The sequence below is a fragment of the Anomalospiza imberbis genome, chromosome Z, assembly GCF_031753505.1.
Source record: "Anomalospiza imberbis isolate Cuckoo-Finch-1a 21T00152 chromosome Z, ASM3175350v1, whole genome shotgun sequence".
NCBI lineage: Eukaryota > Metazoa > Chordata > Aves > Passeriformes > Viduidae > Anomalospiza > Anomalospiza imberbis.
In genome coordinates this window covers 39,366,658-39,389,581 of record NC_089721.1, presented here as the reverse complement: position 1 = coordinate 39,389,581, position 22,924 = coordinate 39,366,658, and the positions used below count along the sequence as shown (strand labels likewise).

Sequence of the window (22,924 nt, the reverse complement as noted above, 5' to 3'; positions counted from 1 at the left end):
TAGCCGCTCCCCGACTCTCCTCGAGACACAGGGGAGTGTGCCCCACAGCAGACTGTGCCTCTGCCAGGCAGGCGAAGCCAGGGGGCTTCAGGGTGATATGGCAGCAGAAAGTCGTCACTATTCAGAGTTCAGTTACAATGGCCAGTGCCAAAAAAGCCAATATTGCTGGGGACTTTCATCTGAATTTTTGGGAGTCCCTTACCTGTCCCTGGATTGTATGTATACAACTGGCTCCACAATATCAGGGATCCAAGACACCTTCCCAAACTCCTACACGGTTAAACTTAACACTGTGAGCACTGGCAAAACATGGGGGATAACTACAGTGTCACCTGAGCAAATGACACATACTAACATTAAAGGCTAAATATCAGATTTTAGAGAGAATTCATGTTCCTAGCAGGGAGTTATTTTTTAATGCTCTGCTATGTATCTGTCAGAATCACTAGACTGCTGAATATCCTTGAAATTTGCATCTTAAAAATAGACCCTGTATCCTTCAGCAGATATCAGCAATTCTGCAGTTGAGTTTTGGCCTTCGGTTGTTCATGTTTTAAGATGTTAATTTATTGCAAAGATCAATCTAGGGGCAGTACCACAGAACATTCCACAGCACCACAACACTGGCAAGTCTGTCCAGTTGTGGCTACAGCAACACCAATCCCTGAAGCAGATGAGTGGCTCTTTCTGTTGCTTTTGTAATTCCAGGGTTTGCAGTTAAGGAAATACACACAGAAAGAAAACCCCCCCAAAAACCCAACCAAATGAAATGCCCACACGTACTATTACATGCAAATTTAAGTTAATAACTCCTTAGAAGTACAGGATATCACAGAAGATCCATTGGAGTTTTGCTATATTGACAATTGTGTGATTAAAAGCCCGCAAAATAAACCTATGGAAAGAAACCTTATGACCTAAATGAGCTTTGGATCAGCTTTAAGGGCATTTCTTTATGCACTGAGACTGTTATGTAAAGGAGTAAATAAGTTACAGTTACAACATCGAAGAAATGCCAATAATGAACACTTATTTTTGCTCTCAAGTATGACTAGCTTTCTTATAAATAGTATAACTTAACAACTTAGCTATATAATATCCATGTGATAAATCAAAGTAAATTTTTAAAACAAATTACAGATGCAGCTGAACAAACTTTAAAAAAAATCAGGCAAATACAAATAAATAAATATATATTTATATATATATATATATATTACAAAATTATACCTTCAATGAGATGCTGCCTGTACAGCAACCTGCACCATCAAAATCTTGAGCACCTGGCTCCCAAAACTGCTAGAGAGCTGAGCTCACACTGCATTTTTCAAGCCCACACACACATCTTGTGCTTTCTACTGAGGAAAGATTCAGTAGAGATTCAGGCTATTCCTCACAAAGGTGCAGAGTGTTGAGCTGCAGAAAGCATCTCACACTATGCACTGTGAATATATGCCAATTGTCACATCAAAAAGCACTTGCTAAAGTTGTTTGGATCCTCAACACAAAAGGTTCAGGTGTCATTCAGGAAGAGTGTTACCTCAATTTAGGATGTAACTTATGCTAAGCTAAACAATACAATCTGATTGCAAGGAATGCACTGGCTTTTAAGTCACTGTTTGTCTATGTTTTGAGTGCCTTTTTGAGGTCAGAGTAGAAATTGGCCAGGGTACTAGACATGGCAGTGTCTACTGCAGACTGTGGCAGCATCCCTCGCAGTTCAGTCTGGATGTAGCCTGTCAAAAGACTGTGGCCAGGAGAGTCCTTGAGAGGGACGCAGAACCAGCCACAAGGGTGATTGAATCCACGGACAAAGTTTGGTCTCACGTCTCCATAGTCCAGGCTTATGCCTATCAAGGAAAATAAAACAAATTAACAAAAAGGGAAATTAATTTGAGAGAGTTTAAAAAAATTAACATGCAGTAAATTTGAAATATATAAGCTTCTGGTTGGGGAAATTAGTAGTAGCATTGACAGGCACACTTCAAGTTTCTGGGTATTTTCATGCATGGAATTTGCTGTTCATCCAAACTCTGCGACAGACAGGACAACATGATAAGCAAAAATTCAAATGTTAAAAGAGGACATTCCTCCCATTTACAAGAAGCAAGTTGTTACTCATCCCAGTTTGCTCTAAGACCTGAGCTGGAGGACTCAAGTTGTCTCTAACACTTCTGCTCCACAGCTGGCATAAGTGAAACCTGGCAGAAAGGAATGGTTCTTGGGTAAACCAGTAACTTGTACACTTCTTTAAATATGTAAAATGTTAAAACAGCTTTAAAGCTGTTAAAACACCTTGAAATTATCTGTTGAAGACCATCTTAGACCATTTTGGAATGTTTACTTGTACTAAATCTGAATCACATCTTAAGCCAAGCAACTGTTGCAAAATAAGAATTTAGCAGAGGCAAGTGGTGGCTTACCACATGTTAGAAGCCCATCTTCATAGCTTGTAGTGTAAGAAAAATCAACAAACTCTCTTGGTGCTATGATGTTCCAGAGCTGGCCAGCAGTTGTATAGCGCATCACACAGCAGTTCTTGTAGAGTGACAGAATTAAAAGGGCAAAAAAATAAATATATCTTAGTATAATGACTACAGGGAAACATAATGCTTGCAGGCAGCTAACATTTTTCATGAAGGTCACAGCCTCTGTCAACTACACTGCAAATTCAGTGAGGTCTGAATGGCTGTGCCATTCTCAACCTAAAAGCTGGAAGTTTTAAGGACTTGTGGTCTACAACTGAGAGCTATGGAAGCAGAGAATATCTGCCACCACAAAGGTTTAAAAATCTAAAGCTATACAATTATGGCATGCTTGACAACTGAAAGCCAGTGGCTCTTATGTCGCCAAGGAGCACTTGGGAAGTCAAAAAGGATGATGAACAAACTTCAAAAGAAATCTCTTGGTACTAAGATACTCTATCAAATACTTTTAATCCACTAAGTGAAAAATAAAACTGAAGAACAATTCTTCAAAAAAGGCTTTCTTATAATACAGTAGTCTGTATAAATTTTATATAGACAAAATACCTTGTCATATAAATCTTCCTTCAGAGACAGAGCAAAAGACAATCCATGTTCAAGCTACACATCCAGATGAGGGTTTTGAATTCATACTGAATGTCTGCATAAACCACAGGAAGGCTACTAGCTGTTCTGTAACCAGCTTCAAACCTACCATTCTTTTATCAAGTCCTGACCCTCATTATGAACTATTTTGTGTCTCAGCACAAAGCCATGCTACACAAATCAGACCTGCAGGAGCAGGGAGAAGTTGCAGCTTCCATATGTGTGGACTATTGTTTGCTGTGGAAGAAAGCAGGCTGTATGAAATGACTTTGGCATACACTGTAGCCCTCTGTATGCAAATTTTATCAGAGCTTACCAGAGCTCCCAGGTCCAAGAGAATTGTGACTGGCTCCTTTATTTTTAGCATTAATGGAAAGATGAACTTCAAGCTTCAGAATAGGACTGTGTTGCCAGAGAGCCTGATCTATGGTCATACAGAGTATGGACGCACAATGCTGCTTGTGCATGCAAAAGAAGGCTGAAAAAGGTTCAGATCTGTCGTAATTGCTCTGCGCTACATGAATGTTAAATTCATGCATTCATCAATACACATTTCCCTTAAGAATCTAATCCAGTCTTCACCTCTTCAAATGTTTCCATGATGTCCATTGAAGTCATTAGGCTCTCCCAGTCTAGCCTATAAGGTCCAGGGCGAATATGATCCACTATTCTGTTAGTAACATCCTCCACCACTCCTTGAGCTTTGTAGCTAGAAAAATGTGTTTACATTTAGTAAGAAATCCTTTATATTTTATTAATTTTCAGCAGTACACTTACATTAACACCTTGGTACCAGGAAGTACCATCAGTGGACAATTGCATCAGAGAAACAGTAAAGGAGAACAGCTATGGACCCATCTATTCTTCTCTGCAAAAAATTTTCTTCCAAAAATTTGCCTTTTCTTTACACAGTTAGTATTTTATAAATGACAAATTCCTTCATTGGATAAAAATTATCCTGTTTATTTCTCTAACAACTGTAACAACTTGTCATTTTACTCCTATTGCTTGGCTAGCAAGGGAGTTCACCAGAGGTAAGTAAATGTAAAGTAAAAAGGAGATCAGGAATACAATGGGAAAAATATTTTTGATATTTTTGTTGGAGATTGAAATGCTTGGTTTAAGGCTCGAACAGTTTTATGAAGGACTTCTGCCTATTATATCAAAACAGTATAACAAAAGCTGTACAGAAGGCACCCTTCATGGACCTTCTGACTGAGGCCCTGGACTGCAAACCCATTTGAGAGAAGATAAAATGACTCAGGTCTGGGCTGGGGGAGAAAAATACTTTCACAGGATTAAGCCCCACACCTTTGGGTGGAGGCCACAGCCCCAGGCTTATCTGCTGTTAGGCTGGAACAGACCCTTACACCAAAAAGGGGAGAAGACATTTTGGGTGTGTGGTGAAAAAGCCTCTGCTTCAAGACAGTGAAAGCCCATCCTCTGCTGTGCACACCAGCTCAGCTGTGGGGCCTCTTCACCCCGGCAAAGCCACATCTCAGGGACATCCACATGAGGGACAGCAAAGGGGCTGTCATGGCCCATTAAAGGGATCCCCCAAAGGGGTCCCCAGACCCTGCAGCAGAGCTGCACATGATGCAACAGATCTAGAGTCATGCAAGGGACAGTGTCAAACTTGTCCCCTTCAGGGGAGGCACCCAGGCATTCCCACCTGCCCAAACATATATTAATCCATGGGATTCTAAACTTTTGGATGGGGGACCCTCACCACCAAGAAGACTAGACTGAGGGCAGCAGTGAGACATCATTGGAACCCACAGAGGGGTAACATGTTTTTACTTACCCTACCTCTGTCACTCTCCTTGTCCCCCCAAACATACCTCCCTTTTTCTTTGCCTCATTTACTATTAAATAAAATGCATCAATTTTTCAGTATCAACATCTAGCCTTGTCTGGTTTTAATCAAGTTTAGGAGAATATTTGAATGTTTTGGGGTTCATTCTGCTTTATTCACAGAGTTAGCTTTCTTTACTCCTCTGTGAATAGGGCACATCATAACACAGGAGTAGAACCAAGCTAATGAGAAACTACATTATTCTTTAGTGGCATATGATTACCAAATAAAATAATTTGTTACATGACATTACAGAACATTCATTTGTAATTAGATATTTTAGTAGACACCAGAGATGTTGTTTTCTTGAGTTACTGGGCCTCCAAATCCTGAAGGGGAAGAATCCATCAAAATCATTATTCTAAAAATACTTTATATTCATTAAGATGTTCTTACTTATAGTAAATAATCAACAAGAGATTCACCTCTTCAGTTGTGCAGTTCACCCATAATCATCTGTGTGGAGCCCATCTCAGCTGAATACTTGCAACTGGAAGACCACATGAACATGTCAGTGCCTTCCAGGTAAGTGTCTGGAAAGCTATTCAAAGTGCCCTTTAGCTCTCCAGGTGCATAAACAACCCTGGGGTCTGCACCTGCACACAGCAGTCACTGCCCCCCTGGCAATGGCTCAACTACACAACCTGCTGGTGCCAGTGGGCCCTTGGAACTCTTCATGTCTGGGGCCATCAGCTCTTGCAGATTCAACAGGACTTAAATTCCCTGGATTTTCACAGGATTTTTTGTTCCTTCAGAGTGCGGTCTTTTAGTAATTGTTTCTCTACCTAAACCTACAGATACCAAGAGAACCCAGTGACAGAAACTCACACAGGAAGAGCCTTTATGCCACACAAACAACCCCAGACAATCCTCTCACAACCCTACACTTGGTATTTTGGAGTTGCACAGTCACTGCAAGAGTCCAAGGACTGACTGAGCTGTCACTCAGTGACCCTTCAGGACTACTGAACCCAGGCTTGATTCTGAGCTTTACAGGACATCATTTCTAGGCAGATGCTGTTGCCACTTCAGCCAATAGGAGTCATGTGGTGTGTTCCACAGACTTCACCGTTATTTTAGACCCCATGCAATGCTGACGTATCAAACTGAAAAACTAGAAAGGAATCGTACAGCCACAATAGGTAACCCATTTAGCTTCTCCTCTGGAGGATCTGTGTAGCTGAGGGCTGTAGAATTCAGTCTTGATTTCTAAATTCTACAGAACACATCCGTGGAACATTAAAAATGTATCTGTTGTGCAGGCGAACTTACAGGTATCCACTGAATTCCTCTGATGGTTTACGCCAGACAGTTGCATCTTTCTGAAAGAAAATATAAGACACAATGTTAATTGTCACCTGGATACAATTAGAAGTCCAGAAAATGCTTTGATTTCGTTAATGAAAAGCAGCCAACTTTATCATATAGCCATGGTTCACCTGGGCACCAATGCACACTTTTCTTCAGATTTTTCAGGTATCTTTTACTTGTAATTTTCTATTACTTTAAAAAAATCAGAAAATCGACTCTCTCAGAGTCAAATGCTAGAAATGCAATAGTAGGGTTTGGTATGCCAACCAGTTTACTGTGAAAACACACAGAATAATGGAACAACAATAGGAGGGAATACCTTTCAATTGCAAGGCCACTGGAAAGCCAACAGCCGGATGCTACTCAGACAGGAAGACTATACTCTTTCTGTTTGTACTCCTGTAACACAAGTTACAGAAATGTGCATGAGGTGCAGGTGCAGACAAGAAAGCTCAATTACCTTTCTCTCCTAGATGCCTGACTAGAATAGAGTCTTGCAAGCAGTAGTCTATTTATTTTAATGTTATGTAGAGAAAATAGAGAAACCAGTATCTTCTGATTTTTACATAACTATGACATGGAACCTCTGTACAAAATGTCTGAATTTTGGTGTTGAAAAGAGTGCCATGTGGCTCCACTTTTTTTGGAGTCATGATTATATAAGCAGAAAGGACCAAAAGTCCTAAAGAACAGTACTGTTAAGTACCACTTCCAGAATAATTTAAGGTATTTTGGGGCACAACACATCTCCTTGTGGTAGGTAAAGCATTGAATTTCTTTTACATGGCACAATACCAAAATGGAAAGAAGGGATGAGAGAAAGGAGAGGAAGAAAAGGCTGGAGAGAGGGGCAAAATCTGAGGATTTGGAACACAAGGATGCAGGTAACTTTTTAAAGGAATACAGTAGTACTTAATATAACAACTCAGGAATATTAATACAGGAATAGATAACTTTTAGTAGAGGTGGTATAGGTGTATTGCAAGAGTGAAAGGCTTGTATGCTCTGTTCCTCCCTCTCCAGACAGAAAATTTATTAATTTTACAAATAATCAAGTTACACTGGGAACAATTGCCTCTATCTTATCAGTGTCTGCTAATGATGGAAGAAAAAATAAAAGCACTACTCAAACCACTGTAACAAAAAGACAAAGATAGAAATTTACCACACTAGTCCTGCTATATTGCTACACTTCTACTTTCTGTGGGGCACAGCACTAAAAAGCATTTACCCAGCCTAGAACTGACGCATAAGCAAAGGCTATTTAGCCTGTTGAACTCAAAAAAAAAAAACAGGCAGCTTAAAAGAAGAGGATGACAAACTGCTTGGAGAAAGCAGGAATTGTATTCCCTTTCAGGGAAGGAAACTCATGATAAGTTGCAGTCTCTAAAGAACAACATAAAAGTGAAACAGTATGAGAGGAAGCCTTGAGAATTATCACATTTCTTAAGAGGAAAACATTTGGAAGCTGAAGCATGGTGAACTATTTATTGACAAAAGATTCCAGACGCCAGCAGGCTGTGCCTGCTTTGCTGAAAGTACACGTGAGCCTCTTGCAACACTATTAATGCTAACTACTTCACATTTTGTTGTAAGTCAAGCTTATAAACCTACACAGGTTCTTCCGTGAGATACTCCCCTGAGAACGGGTAGAAGAAATGACAGAGTGTGCCTGAGAACAGGAAAAACACATCCTGCCATCTAAAGATATTCTAGAAAGATGGTTTCATAGCGTCTGTCAGTTTAAAGTCCGTCAGGGCGCGGCCAAGTGTTTCTCAGCCGTGTGGAACGGCACAGCGGGCACTTTCCGCCGCACCGGTGATCCACAGCTTCCTGTGGAGCAGAACTGGGAAGCTGCCCAGAGCACTCACGGTTTTCTTCGCCACCCGCCACTCGCCGTCTCCGATGCTGTGGTACCGAACCAGCGTGTTCCGCAGCTTCGAGGCCAGGGCCGCGGGATTGGGCAGGCGATCCATTTGCTTCCCACCTGCGCGAAGGTGCCTAATCACACAGACACAGAGCAGAACAAAGCACGGAGTCAGGAATGCCAGCAACAGCGTGGATCTTCCAAACCCGAACGGAGGACGCGGAAAACACCGCCGCGCGCACGCACGCACATCTCCCAGCCGGACACGCGTGGCAGAGAGCGGCTGCCAGGGTCTAAGGCCGAGGATCAGGGGCTCAGGCCGAGAGCCAGCAGTCGCCACCCCAGTCCCGGGATCCGCCGGGAACGCGGGACAGACGCGCTTCCCTCACGGCCGCGCCTCCCCGGCACCGCGCTCATCCGCGGCCCGCCCGACAGCGCGCGATACCGGCAGCCAATCAGAGCGCGACCGCCCCGCCGGCGCAGCCAATGGTGGCGCGGTCCGCCGGGCGCGGGGGCGGGGAGAACCACCCCTTTGCGTCACGCGACCTCGCGATATGTCGCCACCGTGACGTTGTGAGGGAGGGCGGGGGATTGGCCCGGATTGGGATTGGCGGCGGTGGTGTGAGGGAGGGCGGGGGATTGGCCCGGATTGGGATTGGCGGCGGTGGTGTGAGGAAGGGCGGGGGATTGGCCCGGATTGGGATTGGCGGCGGTGGTGTGAGGGAGGGCGGGGGATTGGCCCGGATTGGGATTGGCGGCGGTGGTGTGAGGAAGGGCGGGGGATTGGCCCGGATTGGGATTGGCGGCGGTGGTGTGAGGGAGGGCGGGGGATTGGCCCGGATTGGGATTGGCGGCGGTGGTGTGAGGGAGGGCGGGGGATTGGCCCGGATTGGGATTGGCGGCGGTGGTGTGAGGAAGGGCGGGGGATTGGCCCGGATTGGGATTGGCGGCGGTGGTGTGAGGAAGGGCGGGGGATTGGCCCGGATTGGGATTGGCGGCGGTGGTGTGAGGGAGGGCGGGGCAGCGAGACGCCCACCGCGTCCAGCCCCGGCGCCTGCGGGGACGCCGCGGCTCCGCCTCGCTGGGCCAGCGCCGGAGCTCCGGTGCTTAGGCGCGGCTGGCAGTGACGCTTTGTACTGATCGCGGAGAGTCACAGAATCAGCTGAATTGAAAGGGACGCATCAGGATCATCGAGTCCCAGCTCCTGTCCTGCACAGGACACTTCAAGAGTCGCAGGATGCCTGAGAGCATTGTCCAGATGCTTGTTGCACCCGGTCACGCTGGTGCTGTGAGCACTGCCTTGGGGAGCCTGTTCCAATGCGCAACCTGATATCCAGCCTAAATCTCCCCTGACACAGCTTCAGGCTGTTCCCTGGGGTCCTGTCACTGTGCACCCCAGAGAAGAGATCAGCACCTGCCCCTCCTCTTCCCCTTCCAATGAGGAATTTGCAGACTCCAGTAGGGTCTGCCCTCAGTCTCCTGCAGGCTGAACAGACCAAGTGCCCTCAGCCACTCCTCACAAGGCTTCTCCTCCTTCACCATCTCGCTTCTTTGGACACTCTCCGGTAGCTTTAGATCATTTATACATTGTGGTCTCCCAGACTGCCCCCAGCACTGGAGGTGAAGCCACCCCAGCCCGGAGCAGAGTGGGACAATCCCCTTCCTTGCCCAGCTGGTGATGCTGGGCCTGATGTCCCCAGGACAGGGATGTCCCTCCTGGCTGCCAGGGCACTGTTGGCTCATGTTCAACTTGCCAGGGACCAGGACCTCCAGGCCCCTTTCCACGTTGCTGCTCTCCAGCCTCTCATTCCCCAATATTTCCAAACATCCAGGGTTGCCCCATCCCAGGTGCAGAGTCCAGCATTTTTCCTTGTTGAACTGCGCACAGCTGGTGATTGCCCAGCCCTTTGGTGCATCGAGGTCTCTGCAGGGCCTCCCTGCCTTTGAGGGAGTCAAAAGCTCTTCCCTGTCTTGTATCATCTGCAAATTTGCTGAGTCTCCCTTCCGGTCCTGTGTGCAGGTTGCTTATGAAGATGTTGAAGAGCACAGGGCCAAGGATGGAGCCTTGCAGAGCCCTGCTAGTGACAGGTCACCAGTTTGATGTCACCCCAGTCACTGTAACCCTTTGTGCCCAACCCATGAGCCACTTGCTCGGTCATTATGTGGCATGTTTATCCAGGTGTTCAAAAGATGAATTATTTGTAAGCAGAATGGCCTAAACTTAAGGTTTAGGGCTCAATGTGCTTCAGTATCACGACTTAGGGGGAGGTTGACAATGCCTAGAAGAAGAATGTACTGTTGCTAAATGTGGAAGATGTAAAATTTTTTTAAGAAGGGTTATTCTTTAATGTATTACCTTTTTATATTTTCAGCAAAAAGAAAGATTTAATCCCTGAAACAGAAAGTAGCCAACAAGCTCTAAGTGATGTCCAGGTGTTAGAAAAACAAAGTACTTTGTGGCAGAATTGCCTTATTAAGCTTTAGGGCTTTGCAGGCTTCGATGATCTCAGACCTAGGGGAGGTTTGCAAAGCTTTGGGAGAAGGAGGTACCACTGATGGTGGATACAAAGAATGCAGCATTTACAAGCCACAAGGACATCTGGCAGAATCCCCAGGAAAAGGGGGAAACTAATAAAGGAACTCAGCAATTATGCTGAATCAGGAATGACTGCGTAAAAAGTAATTCCAGCAGCAGGAGATGCAACCACTGACCCAAAAGTAAAGACTGAGCATGCACACTAATTAACATAAGAAGGGAGGGACTCACTTAACCTATAGAAGATAGGCTACTAATTAATTAGAGAACTATGCAACTTGTAGCCAATGAACATTAGTTCTTGTTTTTGCTAAAATGTATAAATAGTAAAAAGTTCGGGGAGTCGTGGTGCTGGCTTTGCAGATTTGCCACCAACTCCCCATTGCTGCACAGGTCTGTAAATAAATCTAGTATCTCTATTCTGTGCATGGATTGGCCTCCTGCACACCAGGTGCAAGAACATATTTGGGGACAACAGGGCTTCTTTACAGTGGTAATATAAAGGTTTACACAGGGCTACAGCTTTCCAGAGTCCTGTGTATTTGCTGTTCAGCTGAAGCATGTCCTGCAAGTGCAAGTGGTGGGCAGGAGCAGTGAAGGAAGATTCCCTGGGTCAACATCTCCAAGTGGCTGTTAGCTGTGGCTTTTCTCACAGCACCTGAAAATGAAAACAACATGTTTGTCCAGCCACAAAGGGCTTAAGGTTCTGCAGAGCATGGTGAGTGACACGTTGAGGTGAGAAAGCCTAAGATGCTTCTGGTCCAGTCAGCAGTGCTTGCAACACAACTCAGCAAGATGCTGAGGAAGTGTTGAAGTTTCAATTTGTTCTGTAAAGCAGCAACCAGACCAGATTCCTGTCCTAGGAAATGACAGCACCTACGGTCAGCCCACAGCTGAAGCAAACTCCAAAAGTGTGTGTAAGTGCTTGTTTCCTGCAGGCTTGCGCTGTTCACTGGGCATCATTCAGTCCAGCAAACACATTAGACAATGTCCATGTAAAAAGTGAAACCTCTTGTAAGGACAGGAAGATAAATTGGTTAAAAAGCAGATGATTAGAGTGGGAGGTCAACAGATCTTCTTTGCTTGGTAATATGTTGTTCATTTTAGCCAATGTTGGCTCCCAAAATGAGTGTTTTGAACATGGTTTTATTTTCAATACAGGGCTTTACACCAGACCTTTTGAACTGTCCCTAGTTCCCTTTGCAATTTGTAATTCTTGCTCATTTTTCCCTAATTGAAAACAGGTCTCTAAAAAAAGGTCATTTTAGCACATACTAAAAAAAAAAAAAAAAAAAAAAAAAAAAAAAAAAAAAAAAAAAAGAAGATATTTTACATGCAATCCTTGAAATTTTACAAATTGCAGAATCAAGACAGAGGTTTTGAGTTGAAAGCATAGTGACTATACAGGAACATACTTCATTCATCTTCCTTCAGATTGCTATTATATTTCGCTGAGTGAAAAAGTGTACATTTGACCAGTCCCTGGCTGCTTTCTCCATTCTTCCTTGCCCTGTTACACTCCTTGAAGTCCATTGCTTTCATGCCTTTGAGCATAACATTCCTTCCCTATGGGCTATTACTAGTTTAAACCACAAGTGTAAGTTTGTTTATTTTTTAAGAGCGAAATTTCTTTTTCTTGAAGGGAGGAATGGCAAGTCTGCATTGATAAATGCCGATGTTTTTAATAAAACCTTATTTGTATAAATGTTTTATGTTTCAATGGACTGGGTGGATTTTAACAGAAAGTGGTTTGGATTTTTTAAAGCTTCTCTGAGAATTCATCCATCAAGTTTCTCAAGTTTAGGAGATCTGTAAGGTTTCTGCAAAGTAGTCTTATAGATTGTAGATACTCTGTATTCTCTGTTAAATATATTTAACATTATTTTTATTATCAGAGCCAACAGGATGCTTTCAGGGCTTATAAACTGGTTCTTGCTCACAGTCAGGTGTTTCTATACCTTCTGGCTTCCCAGCTGTGCAGAGCACAGTGTCAGTGAAGCATGTGAGATAACCGATGTGATGCTGAATATGTTTCCTGTCTTACATTCTTTCATGAGTTATAGCAATACCTACAATGCCACCAGTTTGTGCCTATGTGAGAAAAGTACTGTGAGGATGTGAATGTTAAATATTGCTAACAATAACACAGCTGCGCTTTTGCTGCTCCTTCCTGCTGGTCTCTGTGGCCCATCTCTGTGCAGTAACTTCTGCACCACTCCCAAATTACACCACAGCTGTGTCATGCCTGAGGTATGCTGTATTCCTGTGGAAGAACATCTGTTCCTCTTCTTACATGACACCTTGCATGGGTGACTTTTATTATCATAGTGGGTGAGACCCACAAACATTGTCAAAAAGCCCAAAATACCTCTGTACCCCAACTGGAAACTAGATAACATAATTTTCTTTCTGGAAACATCTGTATTTACCTCCATGAAAAGAATGCTTGTCTTAAAATGTCTGATAATTCATATTAGAAATCCTGTTGTTTGGAAAAGTGGGAGATTAACTACTGTCATTTAATTTTAGTTTACCAGTGCCTGGCAATAGCTTTGATCATTGAAGGTGCTCCTCTGTAGAATGTAAGACAATCTTGCCTGGTTTTCAGACACAAGGAACTGTAGACATTTAATTCAAATGTCTTTCAAGTCAGAAAAATGTCTGCAGTTTACCAAACATATTGGACCAAGTTCTGCTTTTATATAAAAGGGTATAGAACCACTAACACATAATGTGCTCACTCATATATGACACTCAGCATGCTGGTTCCAATCCAGAAGAGTACCCAAAGTATTTAAGTGGATGAAACCTTAACTCCAGCTGTTGGAAGAAGAGCAAATGGCACACAGTTACCTCATTAAAATTATTCTGACCAATTTTTTTCTCTTAAATTTAGATGTATTTAGTGCCCTTTCTAGATAAAAAATATGTCCTTGATGTCCCTGGCAAGTATTATATGATTCTAAAGTTCAGCAGGCTGCCATTAATAATAATGTATTTGATATTCTCAAAGTTAAATATAATCTGAACTTGTGTCACACAGAGAACTCTAAAAAACCCAGCATATTTTGTCCTGCCAAAACTGTTCTTTGCTGGTTGACCTGGCTTCATCATATGGAAATACAGTATCTCCAGTTAGAATTAAATTAATACTGCTCTTCAGAATCAAATCTGAATTTTGGAAATGAAAAAGCAAATCCAAGATCCATGTTACCAGGCTGTTTTCTCACTACTTTTTACCAAGTAATCAATAGCTACAAGTAAGCTGAAAAGCTGGGATTTTTCTTCTAGTTTTCTGCCTCATTAGGAGCTTTCTTCTTTCTACAAGCATTAACTAAGGCTTGAGCAATTAGAGGTGTCAGATGGTTCCAGTACAGAAGAGTGGAGATGATGGCACTTGGCATCCTTTATTCTTTGGGGCATCTGCATCCCTTTGGCTGATTGGTTGGCAAAAGCCATTAGACAACTTTTCAAGAATTATCACTATTTGTCAGTACTGCTTAGTACTTTTGAGGAAGAAGCAGCATTTTCTTACTAGATTTTTTAACTATTTATTTTATTGTGAATAAACTACTGTGTTTACCAAGGTAGCCCAGTATATTTATTCTGAGCCTGAGTCTTTTTTAGCAGTTATGAAAAGTAGCTGCAATGTCTGTGCCAATTCATGTTCTGTAGTACAGTTCTATTTGACATGTCACTAACGAATTTTGTTATTTTTTTCTAGATTTGTAATTCTATAGGTGAGTGATATGATTGGTTGATTGACCAATTGATCTCTTCCTAGAGCTGTGCTTAATTTGATCATGAGCAGTTTGTTTATCATTACTGTCTTCTGACTACTCAGTTTTCCGTAGCTGGTTATTGTGCTTATTGTTTCCAGGACAGTGCACTCAAATCTACATGAATCTGCCCACTGATGCAGGATGTCTGAGCAATTTCAAGCAGTGAAAAATACTCATAAGTAACAATACAATTCAAAACGTTGTTGGAGTTTTGTTTTGGGTTTTTTGTTTTGTTTTGTTTTCTTTTTTTTTTTTTCAGGTATTAACTTAAATTGCTTTTAACTGTGGAAGGTAGAAAGCCCTCCATGTATGTCAGAGTTCTACAAGTTTGGGGCCTTTGTACAGGCATCAATTTTGTGGTAAAATTTAAACTTTCTAGACCCACACCTTCTGTGTTGCATAAAACATGGGCTGTGTAGTGCTTTAAAGCTGTTCTTCAGTGCAGACCTAGTGACTGGATGGTTGAAGCTGGCAGGGATCTCACTGTTATCTGATCTGGTTGAGGTTTCTGTCAGCCCCTTTCTCCAGCCTATCTGGGTCCCTCTGAACAGCACTGGTCCCTCTGAACAACACCACAACCCTCTGGTGTATCAGCCTCCCCACACCCCACCAGTCTGGTGCCAACAGCAAATTTGCTGAGGGTGCAGATGTCCCATAATCCGGAGCATTAATGAAGGTGTGAACGAGGTTCAGACCCAGTATTGACCCCTGGGCCACACTGTTCCAACCAGGCTTTGTGACCATCACCTCCCTCACTATCTGGTCATTCAGCTGGTGTGTCAACTTCTTCATGAGGATCTTGTGAGAAATCCTACAATTATTTTCCTTCTGCAGTGGACTTTTATGATTCTTTTCCCCCCCACCTTTCTAACTACCCAGTTTTTGTTCTCTGTCAATAAAATAAAATACAAATATCCAGGTTTGCAACTCAGTTGTAAGTAGAACAGTTGAAAGTTCAAGTTAGACTGCCCTGGAAAACCACAGTCTTGGAATGTACTGGAAAGAACATTCTGCAAGTGGCACAGGAGGACTGATATTTAACTAAAACAATTTTGTTTTGAAACCTTTTACTGGCTCACCTGGAATTATATGACCCAGAAAATTTCTTGTTAAATCATAGACTAGCAAAAGTACCGCTTAACAACTCTTGGTGTATTCAGTCAGACTAGCATAGCATTTCAGCTGGCAGGACAACTGCTGGAGGAATCTGACTTTCTAGAAAGTTCAGCCAGTGAAATTTTGAGAGGCTATTTCTTGCTAAAAACATGCATATGTATTGTTCACCCACAAACTGTCACATAAGCCACTAAATCTAACTGATTATACATCTTTGGTAGGAGGCTCTTTCAAATGCAGCATGGGCAAAATTTTTTTCATACAAATATGTCACAGGCATGAAGAAAACAAATACCTTTGTTTTGCTTTGAGCAGTTAAAAAGTGAGCTGCAACAAAAGCAAAACAAGCAAAACAAACCAACCAAACCAAAAAACCTCCACATTTTGTACAAAACTTCTAATATTTTTCACGTCTTGACGAATATATATTTCACGTCGGTTGACCTTCAACCGTCTATTTAACTTTGGCTGGGTTAGGAAAGTGTACAATGTGATGCCTTTCAATCACATTGTGATTGAAAGCAAGTCTGTGTGATAGAAAGCAAGAGTGTGATAGAAAGCAAGTCTTTATTTTCTACAGTTGGCCCACATAAAATGACAGAAATGGCATTAGGATTTCATGTTTGCTTAATATAAGCTGTATTAAATCAGCTAGCTTGACCGTTTCCCTGTAAATGCCAAAGAATCCCAGAAGGCTGCAGCTGGATTCTTAGTACTCATACATATTGCCAAATGCAACTTTCCAGATGATGAGCAGTGTAACTAATAATATTGCATGTTTCACTTACATAGCTCTTGTAGGGTTTACCTCAGTTTGTGAGTGAGCCAGACTAGAATTCAGCTCACTTTTCACATAATCATTCAAACTAATGTAGTTAACTAAGAAACAGGAATGCAGTAAGAATTCACTGGCTTAGGCAGATGTGGGTCAAGGGAGCAGTCTGGAAGAGAGAATGGGCCATCATCCCTCTGGTGAGACCTGGGCTAGCTGGCACAATTTCCTTCCATGGTATCAAGTTGTTGCAGGAATTAATTGGACTGCAGGTCCATGCTGTTGCAAGCTGCAGTGTTGTTTAGGAAAGAGGGGGTGTTGGTTTGGAGCACAGCTTAGGCCAAATAGTATTCCAAAGGCAATCACTTCACAGACCAGCAATTGTACCTTTTTCTTAAGTGCATTTTGTGGTTAAGCCACAAGATGGCAGGAAAATAAAATAAATATTATTTTATGAAGCCGCTGCACTTGAAAGTTACATCTAAAACCAAATACAATCAAGAAGGAAATTTTCCTCATGAAAGTGTTGCTAAAGTCTTATAAAGTTTTAAAACATGTTAGATATCCCTTTAATTTATGTTATCTGACTGTGATTCACACTAAACCATCTTTGTCTTATCTGCTGTTTTATGTCTTTGGACAAATGTCTAATTTTTTGCCTATGGGCAGGAAGTAAAAAAGTTAGCACTGCTTATTTCTATTTTGGTTCTTAGTGTAATACGGTGTGTAACAAAATTAAATTCAGAATAAAGTATCTTTGTATCTGGAAGGAGAGCCGTTATTTCCCTGAACAGTGATTAATCCTTGGTTTCTCTATTTTATGTAGTGTAGCCTCTCATTCTACCCTTGCAAAAAAAAAAAAAAAATCTACCTTAACATTATTGTCAAAGCAGACTGCAAAGCCATGTAGGACATTCAAATGATGAGTTGATTCTTCTTGATTTGTAGAGTAAAAGGCATAATGCTTTAAAATCATCTCTGTACTTTATTTGCCTCTATCATCTGATACTAAAAAAGTACTGTAACTTTTCTATGAGAGAATTTCAAATGACTGGATTCTATTCCTCTCCTGCCATATCCCATCAGTGGAATTTTAAAGAGAGTGACTTCTAAAACATCTTAGGCCCTTTTTCAAAAGCAGTGGTCACAATATCATTGTTAGTGCTGCATAAGTAGCAATAGTGCACCATAGCAGTACATGGCAATAGTGTCTGTGAGAGTGGTGTATGTGGAGTCTTACAAGCAATTCCGAGTTGTTTGGATAGTCTTGTCCTGCAAACACTCTTAAATGCCCTGTAATGCTGATTGCAACCCAGAGAATATGTTGTCTGCCATAATTAATAATGTTTAGGGTGTCTTAAATGTTTTCCTGACTGTAGCAAGCTGAGTGTAGTAAAAGACCTATGTCCAATGATGGAGTTTTAACCTCTTGCCTTATCTGGATTCCTGGATACACTTGTCTGTGGCCTCTCTGCAGTCATCTAATCATAGTGAACCAGGAAGCTCTTCACCAAAATGCCTTTATTATCTCCAAAAAAGTTGTTGAACTTGTTTTGGACAGGATTCAATGACACACTCAAGGGCTTTCTGTAGTTTCATCTGTTTGGGAACATCTCTTTCTACCCCTACTGTTTTCATTTACTGCTTCTAACAGGGGCATCTTTTTCTTCTCCAAGATGCAGCCCTGGGGATGTGCCAGTGACAGAGCAGGTCTCTGCTGAGCTGGTCAAGGAGGGCACCATTCTGCAATAGCTGTGCTTTAGCCAAGGGTGAGAAGCACAGATTATGGGCCATGAGGCAGTGTATAGAACTTTATCACTGACAAGAAATGAGGAGTAGTTCATGGCTTTGCCATGAAGATAAACAGTCATAGTTCATTTGTGCATATGTAGTTGCCCTGCTAATAAAAGGAACAAAGTATAACTGAAAAATTACCATGTTGGTAACTCCTGGTTTCTACATATAATGCACTTATTTGTGAGAACTACTGATCCCACACTTTCTGGTATTAAAATGTTGGTTTATGATAAATTCATAGCTGTCCCTAAAGCAATTTTGATCCCTGGGAGACTCAGACAGCAACCCCAAAGCAGTGTTTTCATTTAAAGCAGTTATTTAATTGTCTTTTCTGTGAATTGTCCATGCTTGTGCTGCTATGAGGGATTAATATCAGCAAGGTGTAACTGTTGAATATATGCCTGTTCCAACCCATTATCTCAGTCATGGTGAGGAATTCCCAATTTGAATAAGTACCAAAGGTGATTTCTTTGTGTCAATCATAAAATCTGTTAAGTTTTCAAATGTTCCTTGGAAAGAGATATTTCTCAGGTCATAGACAGAAGATGACATTCAGTTTTAGGAAACCAAATCTTTTATTACAGCAATGAGAAAACAAAAACAGAAAGTTGAGATTACAGATCAAAGCAAGGGCTCTGCACTACATATTAAAAAGCCATGATGTTGCACTTTGCCTGGAAGAACCTAGACTAATAATTACCATTCTTTGTTTAGAAGGCTAACGTTCAATGGGTTTTTAGAAAGCTTCTGTACTGAAAATTTCTTGCCACCTATCCACTGATTTCCAGCTTTGGGATTGTTGTAGTAACACAATGCATTGTGATTTCTGCAACAACACTTTCAAAATCTTAGTGTCTGCTGTGTTTCCTTTTTTCTCCCTTCACCCAAAGTGAGACAACAGGATTAATGGAGCTGGTTGCTGCTGACAAACAGTGAAGCTGAATTTACTCCTAGTGGTCTTACATCAGTAGCAGAGCTGTGCCAATCTCACTGTGCCCACTCAAGCTGCTCACAACTTCAGCTGCTGTAGTTTTGAGGAAATCATGGCAAGAAAAAAAAAAGAGAGGGAGACAGAAACAATGACAAGTAAACACCAGATCCACTTTTCCTATGTGTTTTTCTTTTAATGGTCTAATTTACCATGCCCCTTGGCAGCACTGTAGGCTTTTGTACTATTTTTCTATAAATATGTGCTGAAAGCCCCTGTGGCCACACATTGCTCTGCTTTGGTATTGCCCTGACATTAGCAGAACTGAAAATCATGTTCCTGATACATTTGCTGCTACACTGTATATATTATTTTGTAAGTCAATTTGAATATGCAAAATTTGCTAACCCTTTTACCATTTTAAGTGTACTTAGGTGTAGGGCTGCCATCATCACCAAAATATTTTGTGTGAGTCATAATCACTGTCAAGAAAAACAAGACCTCTTTTGATCTCTATGATTTCCAGGCTTGATGGAAATGCTTAAGCTTAGTAATTGCCTTTTGTACCATATATTCTCCGAAATAACTGTTACATTCTCTTCACAGAAATTATTTTGTAGCTGGATGCAGTTTTTTTCATTATTTTTTTTCTGAGTGGTGACAGAACATTATGACACGCAGTCCTCGAAGATGACATTTTTTCTTAGAAAAGTACCCTCCTTATCATCCATATAAAATATAAACTACTTAGAATACTTCCAGGGTAACAACTTGAAGCTTTTAAGATCTTAAAGTATGTTTGGCAATTTTTCAGTGAAGTAAGATAGATTTATCATGGATGTCTGAGCTATTTCTTTTCAGAAAATAGCATTAGGAATTGCAAATAAGCCTTTTTGACTAATGAACAGAACATGACATCATTGTTTTAACACACATTCTGTCTTAATCAGCTAATTATATGGACATAATAAATGCCTTGGTTTTCTCAATCAGTCCAAAACAGACTTGATATCTTGGATTATACCTTCATCCTGGTTATAAATGTAATATTTGGAGTATTAAGTGAGTAGACTAACATAGGGTAGCATTGTTCTGGTTGAGGATTGCAGTCACGGACAGGAAACCTAAGATATTTTTCAGATGTGACAGTGGCAGAAGACTGAACCTGATTGTCTTAAAAGCCTTCTTTAACCCTATGACCTCTTGTTTTCTTAGCTTTGGTGACAACTAGTGGTATAAATAAAGCAGTTCTTCCTCTGTACCATGGAGGCATGTCTTTGTCTTTTCAGATGATTCTTACTACAATGTGCTCCAGGGTTTGATGTGTGAAGAGAATAACAACATGGACAACAAAATTCAGAACACAGCTTAAAACTCGTTGCATGCAATTGTTGGTGGGAATTTTTTTCAATATGGAGGGACTCCTTGAGGCAGCCTTAGATGAGATAAAGATGACTAGTAGAACACTTTTAGGAAAGAATTAATTTCCTGGATGAAGAACACCTTTTTCCTAGGATGTGGTATTGAAAGGTCACAGAAGAAAAAAAAAAAAAAAGAAAGAAATGAAAAGAAAAAAGAAAGGAAAAGAAAAAAGAAAAGAAAAGAAAAGAAAAGAAAAGAAAAGAAAAGAAAAGAAAAGAAAAGAAAAGAAAAGAAAAGAAAAGAAAAGAAAAGAAAAGAAAAGAAAAGAAAAGAAAAGAAAAGAAAAGAAAAGAAAAGAAAAGAAAAAAAGAAAAGAAAAAAAGAAAAGAAAAGAAAAGAAAAGAAAAGGAGAAAAGAAAAGAAAAGAAAAGAAAAGAAAAGAAGAAAAGAAAAGAAAAGAAAAGAGAAAAGAAAAGAAAAGAAAAGAAAAGAAAAGAAAAGAAAAGAAAAGAAAAGAAAAGAAAAGAAAAGAAAAGAAAAGAAAAGAAAAGAAAAGAAAAGAAAAGAAAAGAAAAGAAAAGAAAAGAAAAGAAAAGAAAAGAAAAGAAAAGAAAAGAAAAGAAAAGAAAAGAAAAGAAAGAAAGAAAAGAAAAGGGAAAGGAAAGGGAAGGGAAAGGGAAGGGAAAGGGAAGGGAAGGGAAGTTCCGGGAAGAGAAGGGAAGTTCCGGGAAGGGAAGTTCCGGGAAGGGAAGGGAAGTTCCGGGAAGGGAAAGGGAAAGGGAAAGGGAAAGGGAAAGGGAAAGGGAAAGGGAAAGGGAAAGGGAAAGGGAAAGGGAAAGGGAAAGGGAAAGGGAAAGGGAAGGGAAGGGAAGGGAAGGGAAGGGAAGGGAAGGGAAGGGAAGGGAAGGGAAGGGAAGGGAAGGGAAGGGAAGGGAAGGGAAGGGAAGGGAAGGGAAGGGAAGGGAAGGGAGGGGAAAGGAGGGGAAAGGAGGGGAAAAAAGGGAAAAGGGAAGGGAAGGGAAAAGGGAAAAGGAGGGGAAGGGAAAGGGAAAGGGAAAGGGAAAGGGAAAGGGAAAGGGAAAGGGAAAAGGAAAGGGAAAGGGAAAGGGAAAGGGAAAGGGAAAGGGAAAGGGAAAGGGAAAGGGAAAGGGAAAGGGAAAGGGAAAGGGAAAGGGAAAGGAAAGAAAAAAAAGAAAAGAAAAGAAAAAAGAAAAGAAAAGAAGAAAAGAAAAGAAAAGAAAAGAAAAGAAAAGAAAAGAAAAGAAAAGAAAAGAAAAGAAAAGAAAAGAAAAGAAAAGAAAAGAAAAGAAAAGAAAAGAAAAGAAAAGAAAAGAAAAGAAAAGAAAAGAAAAGAGAAAGAAAAGAAAAGAAAAGAAGAAAAGAAAAGAAAAGAAAAGAAAAGAAAAGAAAAGAAAAGAAAAGAAAAGAAAAGAAAAGAAAAGAAAAGAAAAGAAAAGAAAAGAAAAGAAAAGAAAAGAAAAGAAAAGAAAAGAAAAGAAAAGAAAAGAAAAGAAAAGAAAAGAAGTAAAGACTCCTCTAGTGGCCAGGGCACTCTGCTAAGACATAGAATTGATAGGAAAGTGTGCAAATTACCAGGTTTATTCAGAGTCAAAAGAAGGTTAGAGTTAAAGGAAACCATGTATTTAACCAGCTAGAAGTAGGAGGCTGATGATTTGGGGAGGGTAGTTCAGCTAATAAAAGGATGTAATTCTGTTGGGTAGTAACAAAGGCTGCACAACAGGGGTCAGAGAGCGACTGTGTGGTTTCAAATAACAGCAAAACTTTTAATGGGCTTCATTCACATCATCTGCCTGTGTGTACAGCAAGGAGGAACTTGAATATAGCTCTATCAGAATTCAAGGAGCTTTAGTATGTTTGAAAGATGCTCTGACACAAGCTTTTATGTAGTGCTTTGGAAATAAGAGCAATATTCTTCACAATACAGTATTTTAAGTTGCAAGATGTATTAGAAGGCCTGAGTGACCTCTTCTCTGCATAAGAGTTTCAGGAAAATAAACTGTGTGTTAATGCATGTTTTTAATAGAAAATTTCTCTGCTGTATTTCTGTGGCAGAAAATTGTCAGGTAGATAGCCTAGGGAGAAGCAATTTATATTAGTTTGCTTTTCAATTAATTCTGATTAATGCAAGAGGAAGTAGGATGGATTCATAGACTCTGCATATACCATAAATGTGGTGTGGATACATATATTCTCATTTAATGATACATCTTGCCCAGTGGATCAGTATCATACAGCTTAGTGGCTTCATCTTGCTATATCAGAGAGTTTTAAAAGTTGTCTATACAATTTTCTTAAATACAAATCAGAGGTATATTTATTTTTAATAAAATAAACTCATTTATTTTATTAGGAAAATATGTATGATTTATTGTAATTTATTTTTGGGGTAACATTGGACATTTTATGTACTCAGTAGTGGCTGACAAAGTTTTTGAGTGGTGTTAAATAGATTAACACCTGTGGGTTTATTTCAAGTGAAAGTCAGAAAAAAAAAACAATTCTAACA

The 22,924-nt window shown here is 40.9% G+C and overlaps 1 protein-coding gene across 3 annotated transcripts; it reads right to left on the bottom strand.

Annotated features, from left to right (window-relative positions):
- Positions 1-184: 184 nt before the first annotated feature.
- On the bottom strand, positions 185-8,499 carry STARD4 (StAR related lipid transfer domain containing 4). 3 transcript variants are annotated; one of them, XM_068176297.1, is made up of 6 exons: positions 8,347-8,499; positions 8,109-8,238; positions 6,199-6,248; positions 3,654-3,780; positions 2,424-2,538; positions 185-1,850 (listed from the first exon to the last, which is right to left on the bottom strand). In XM_068176297.1, exons 2-6 carry the CDS (start codon positions 8,211-8,213, stop codon positions 1,624-1,626), a joined length of 624 nt encoding a protein of 207 aa, XP_068032398.1. In that variant the 5' UTR covers positions 8,214-8,238; positions 8,347-8,499; the 3' UTR covers positions 185-1,623. The 3 variants fall into 3 exon arrangements, with proteins under 3 accessions (XP_068032398.1, XP_068032397.1, XP_068032399.1); XM_068176296.1 differs by having other exon boundaries at positions 8,355-8,492; XM_068176298.1 differs by having other exon boundaries at positions 8,109-8,484.
- Between the last annotated feature and the right edge of the window lie 14,425 nt (positions 8,500-22,924).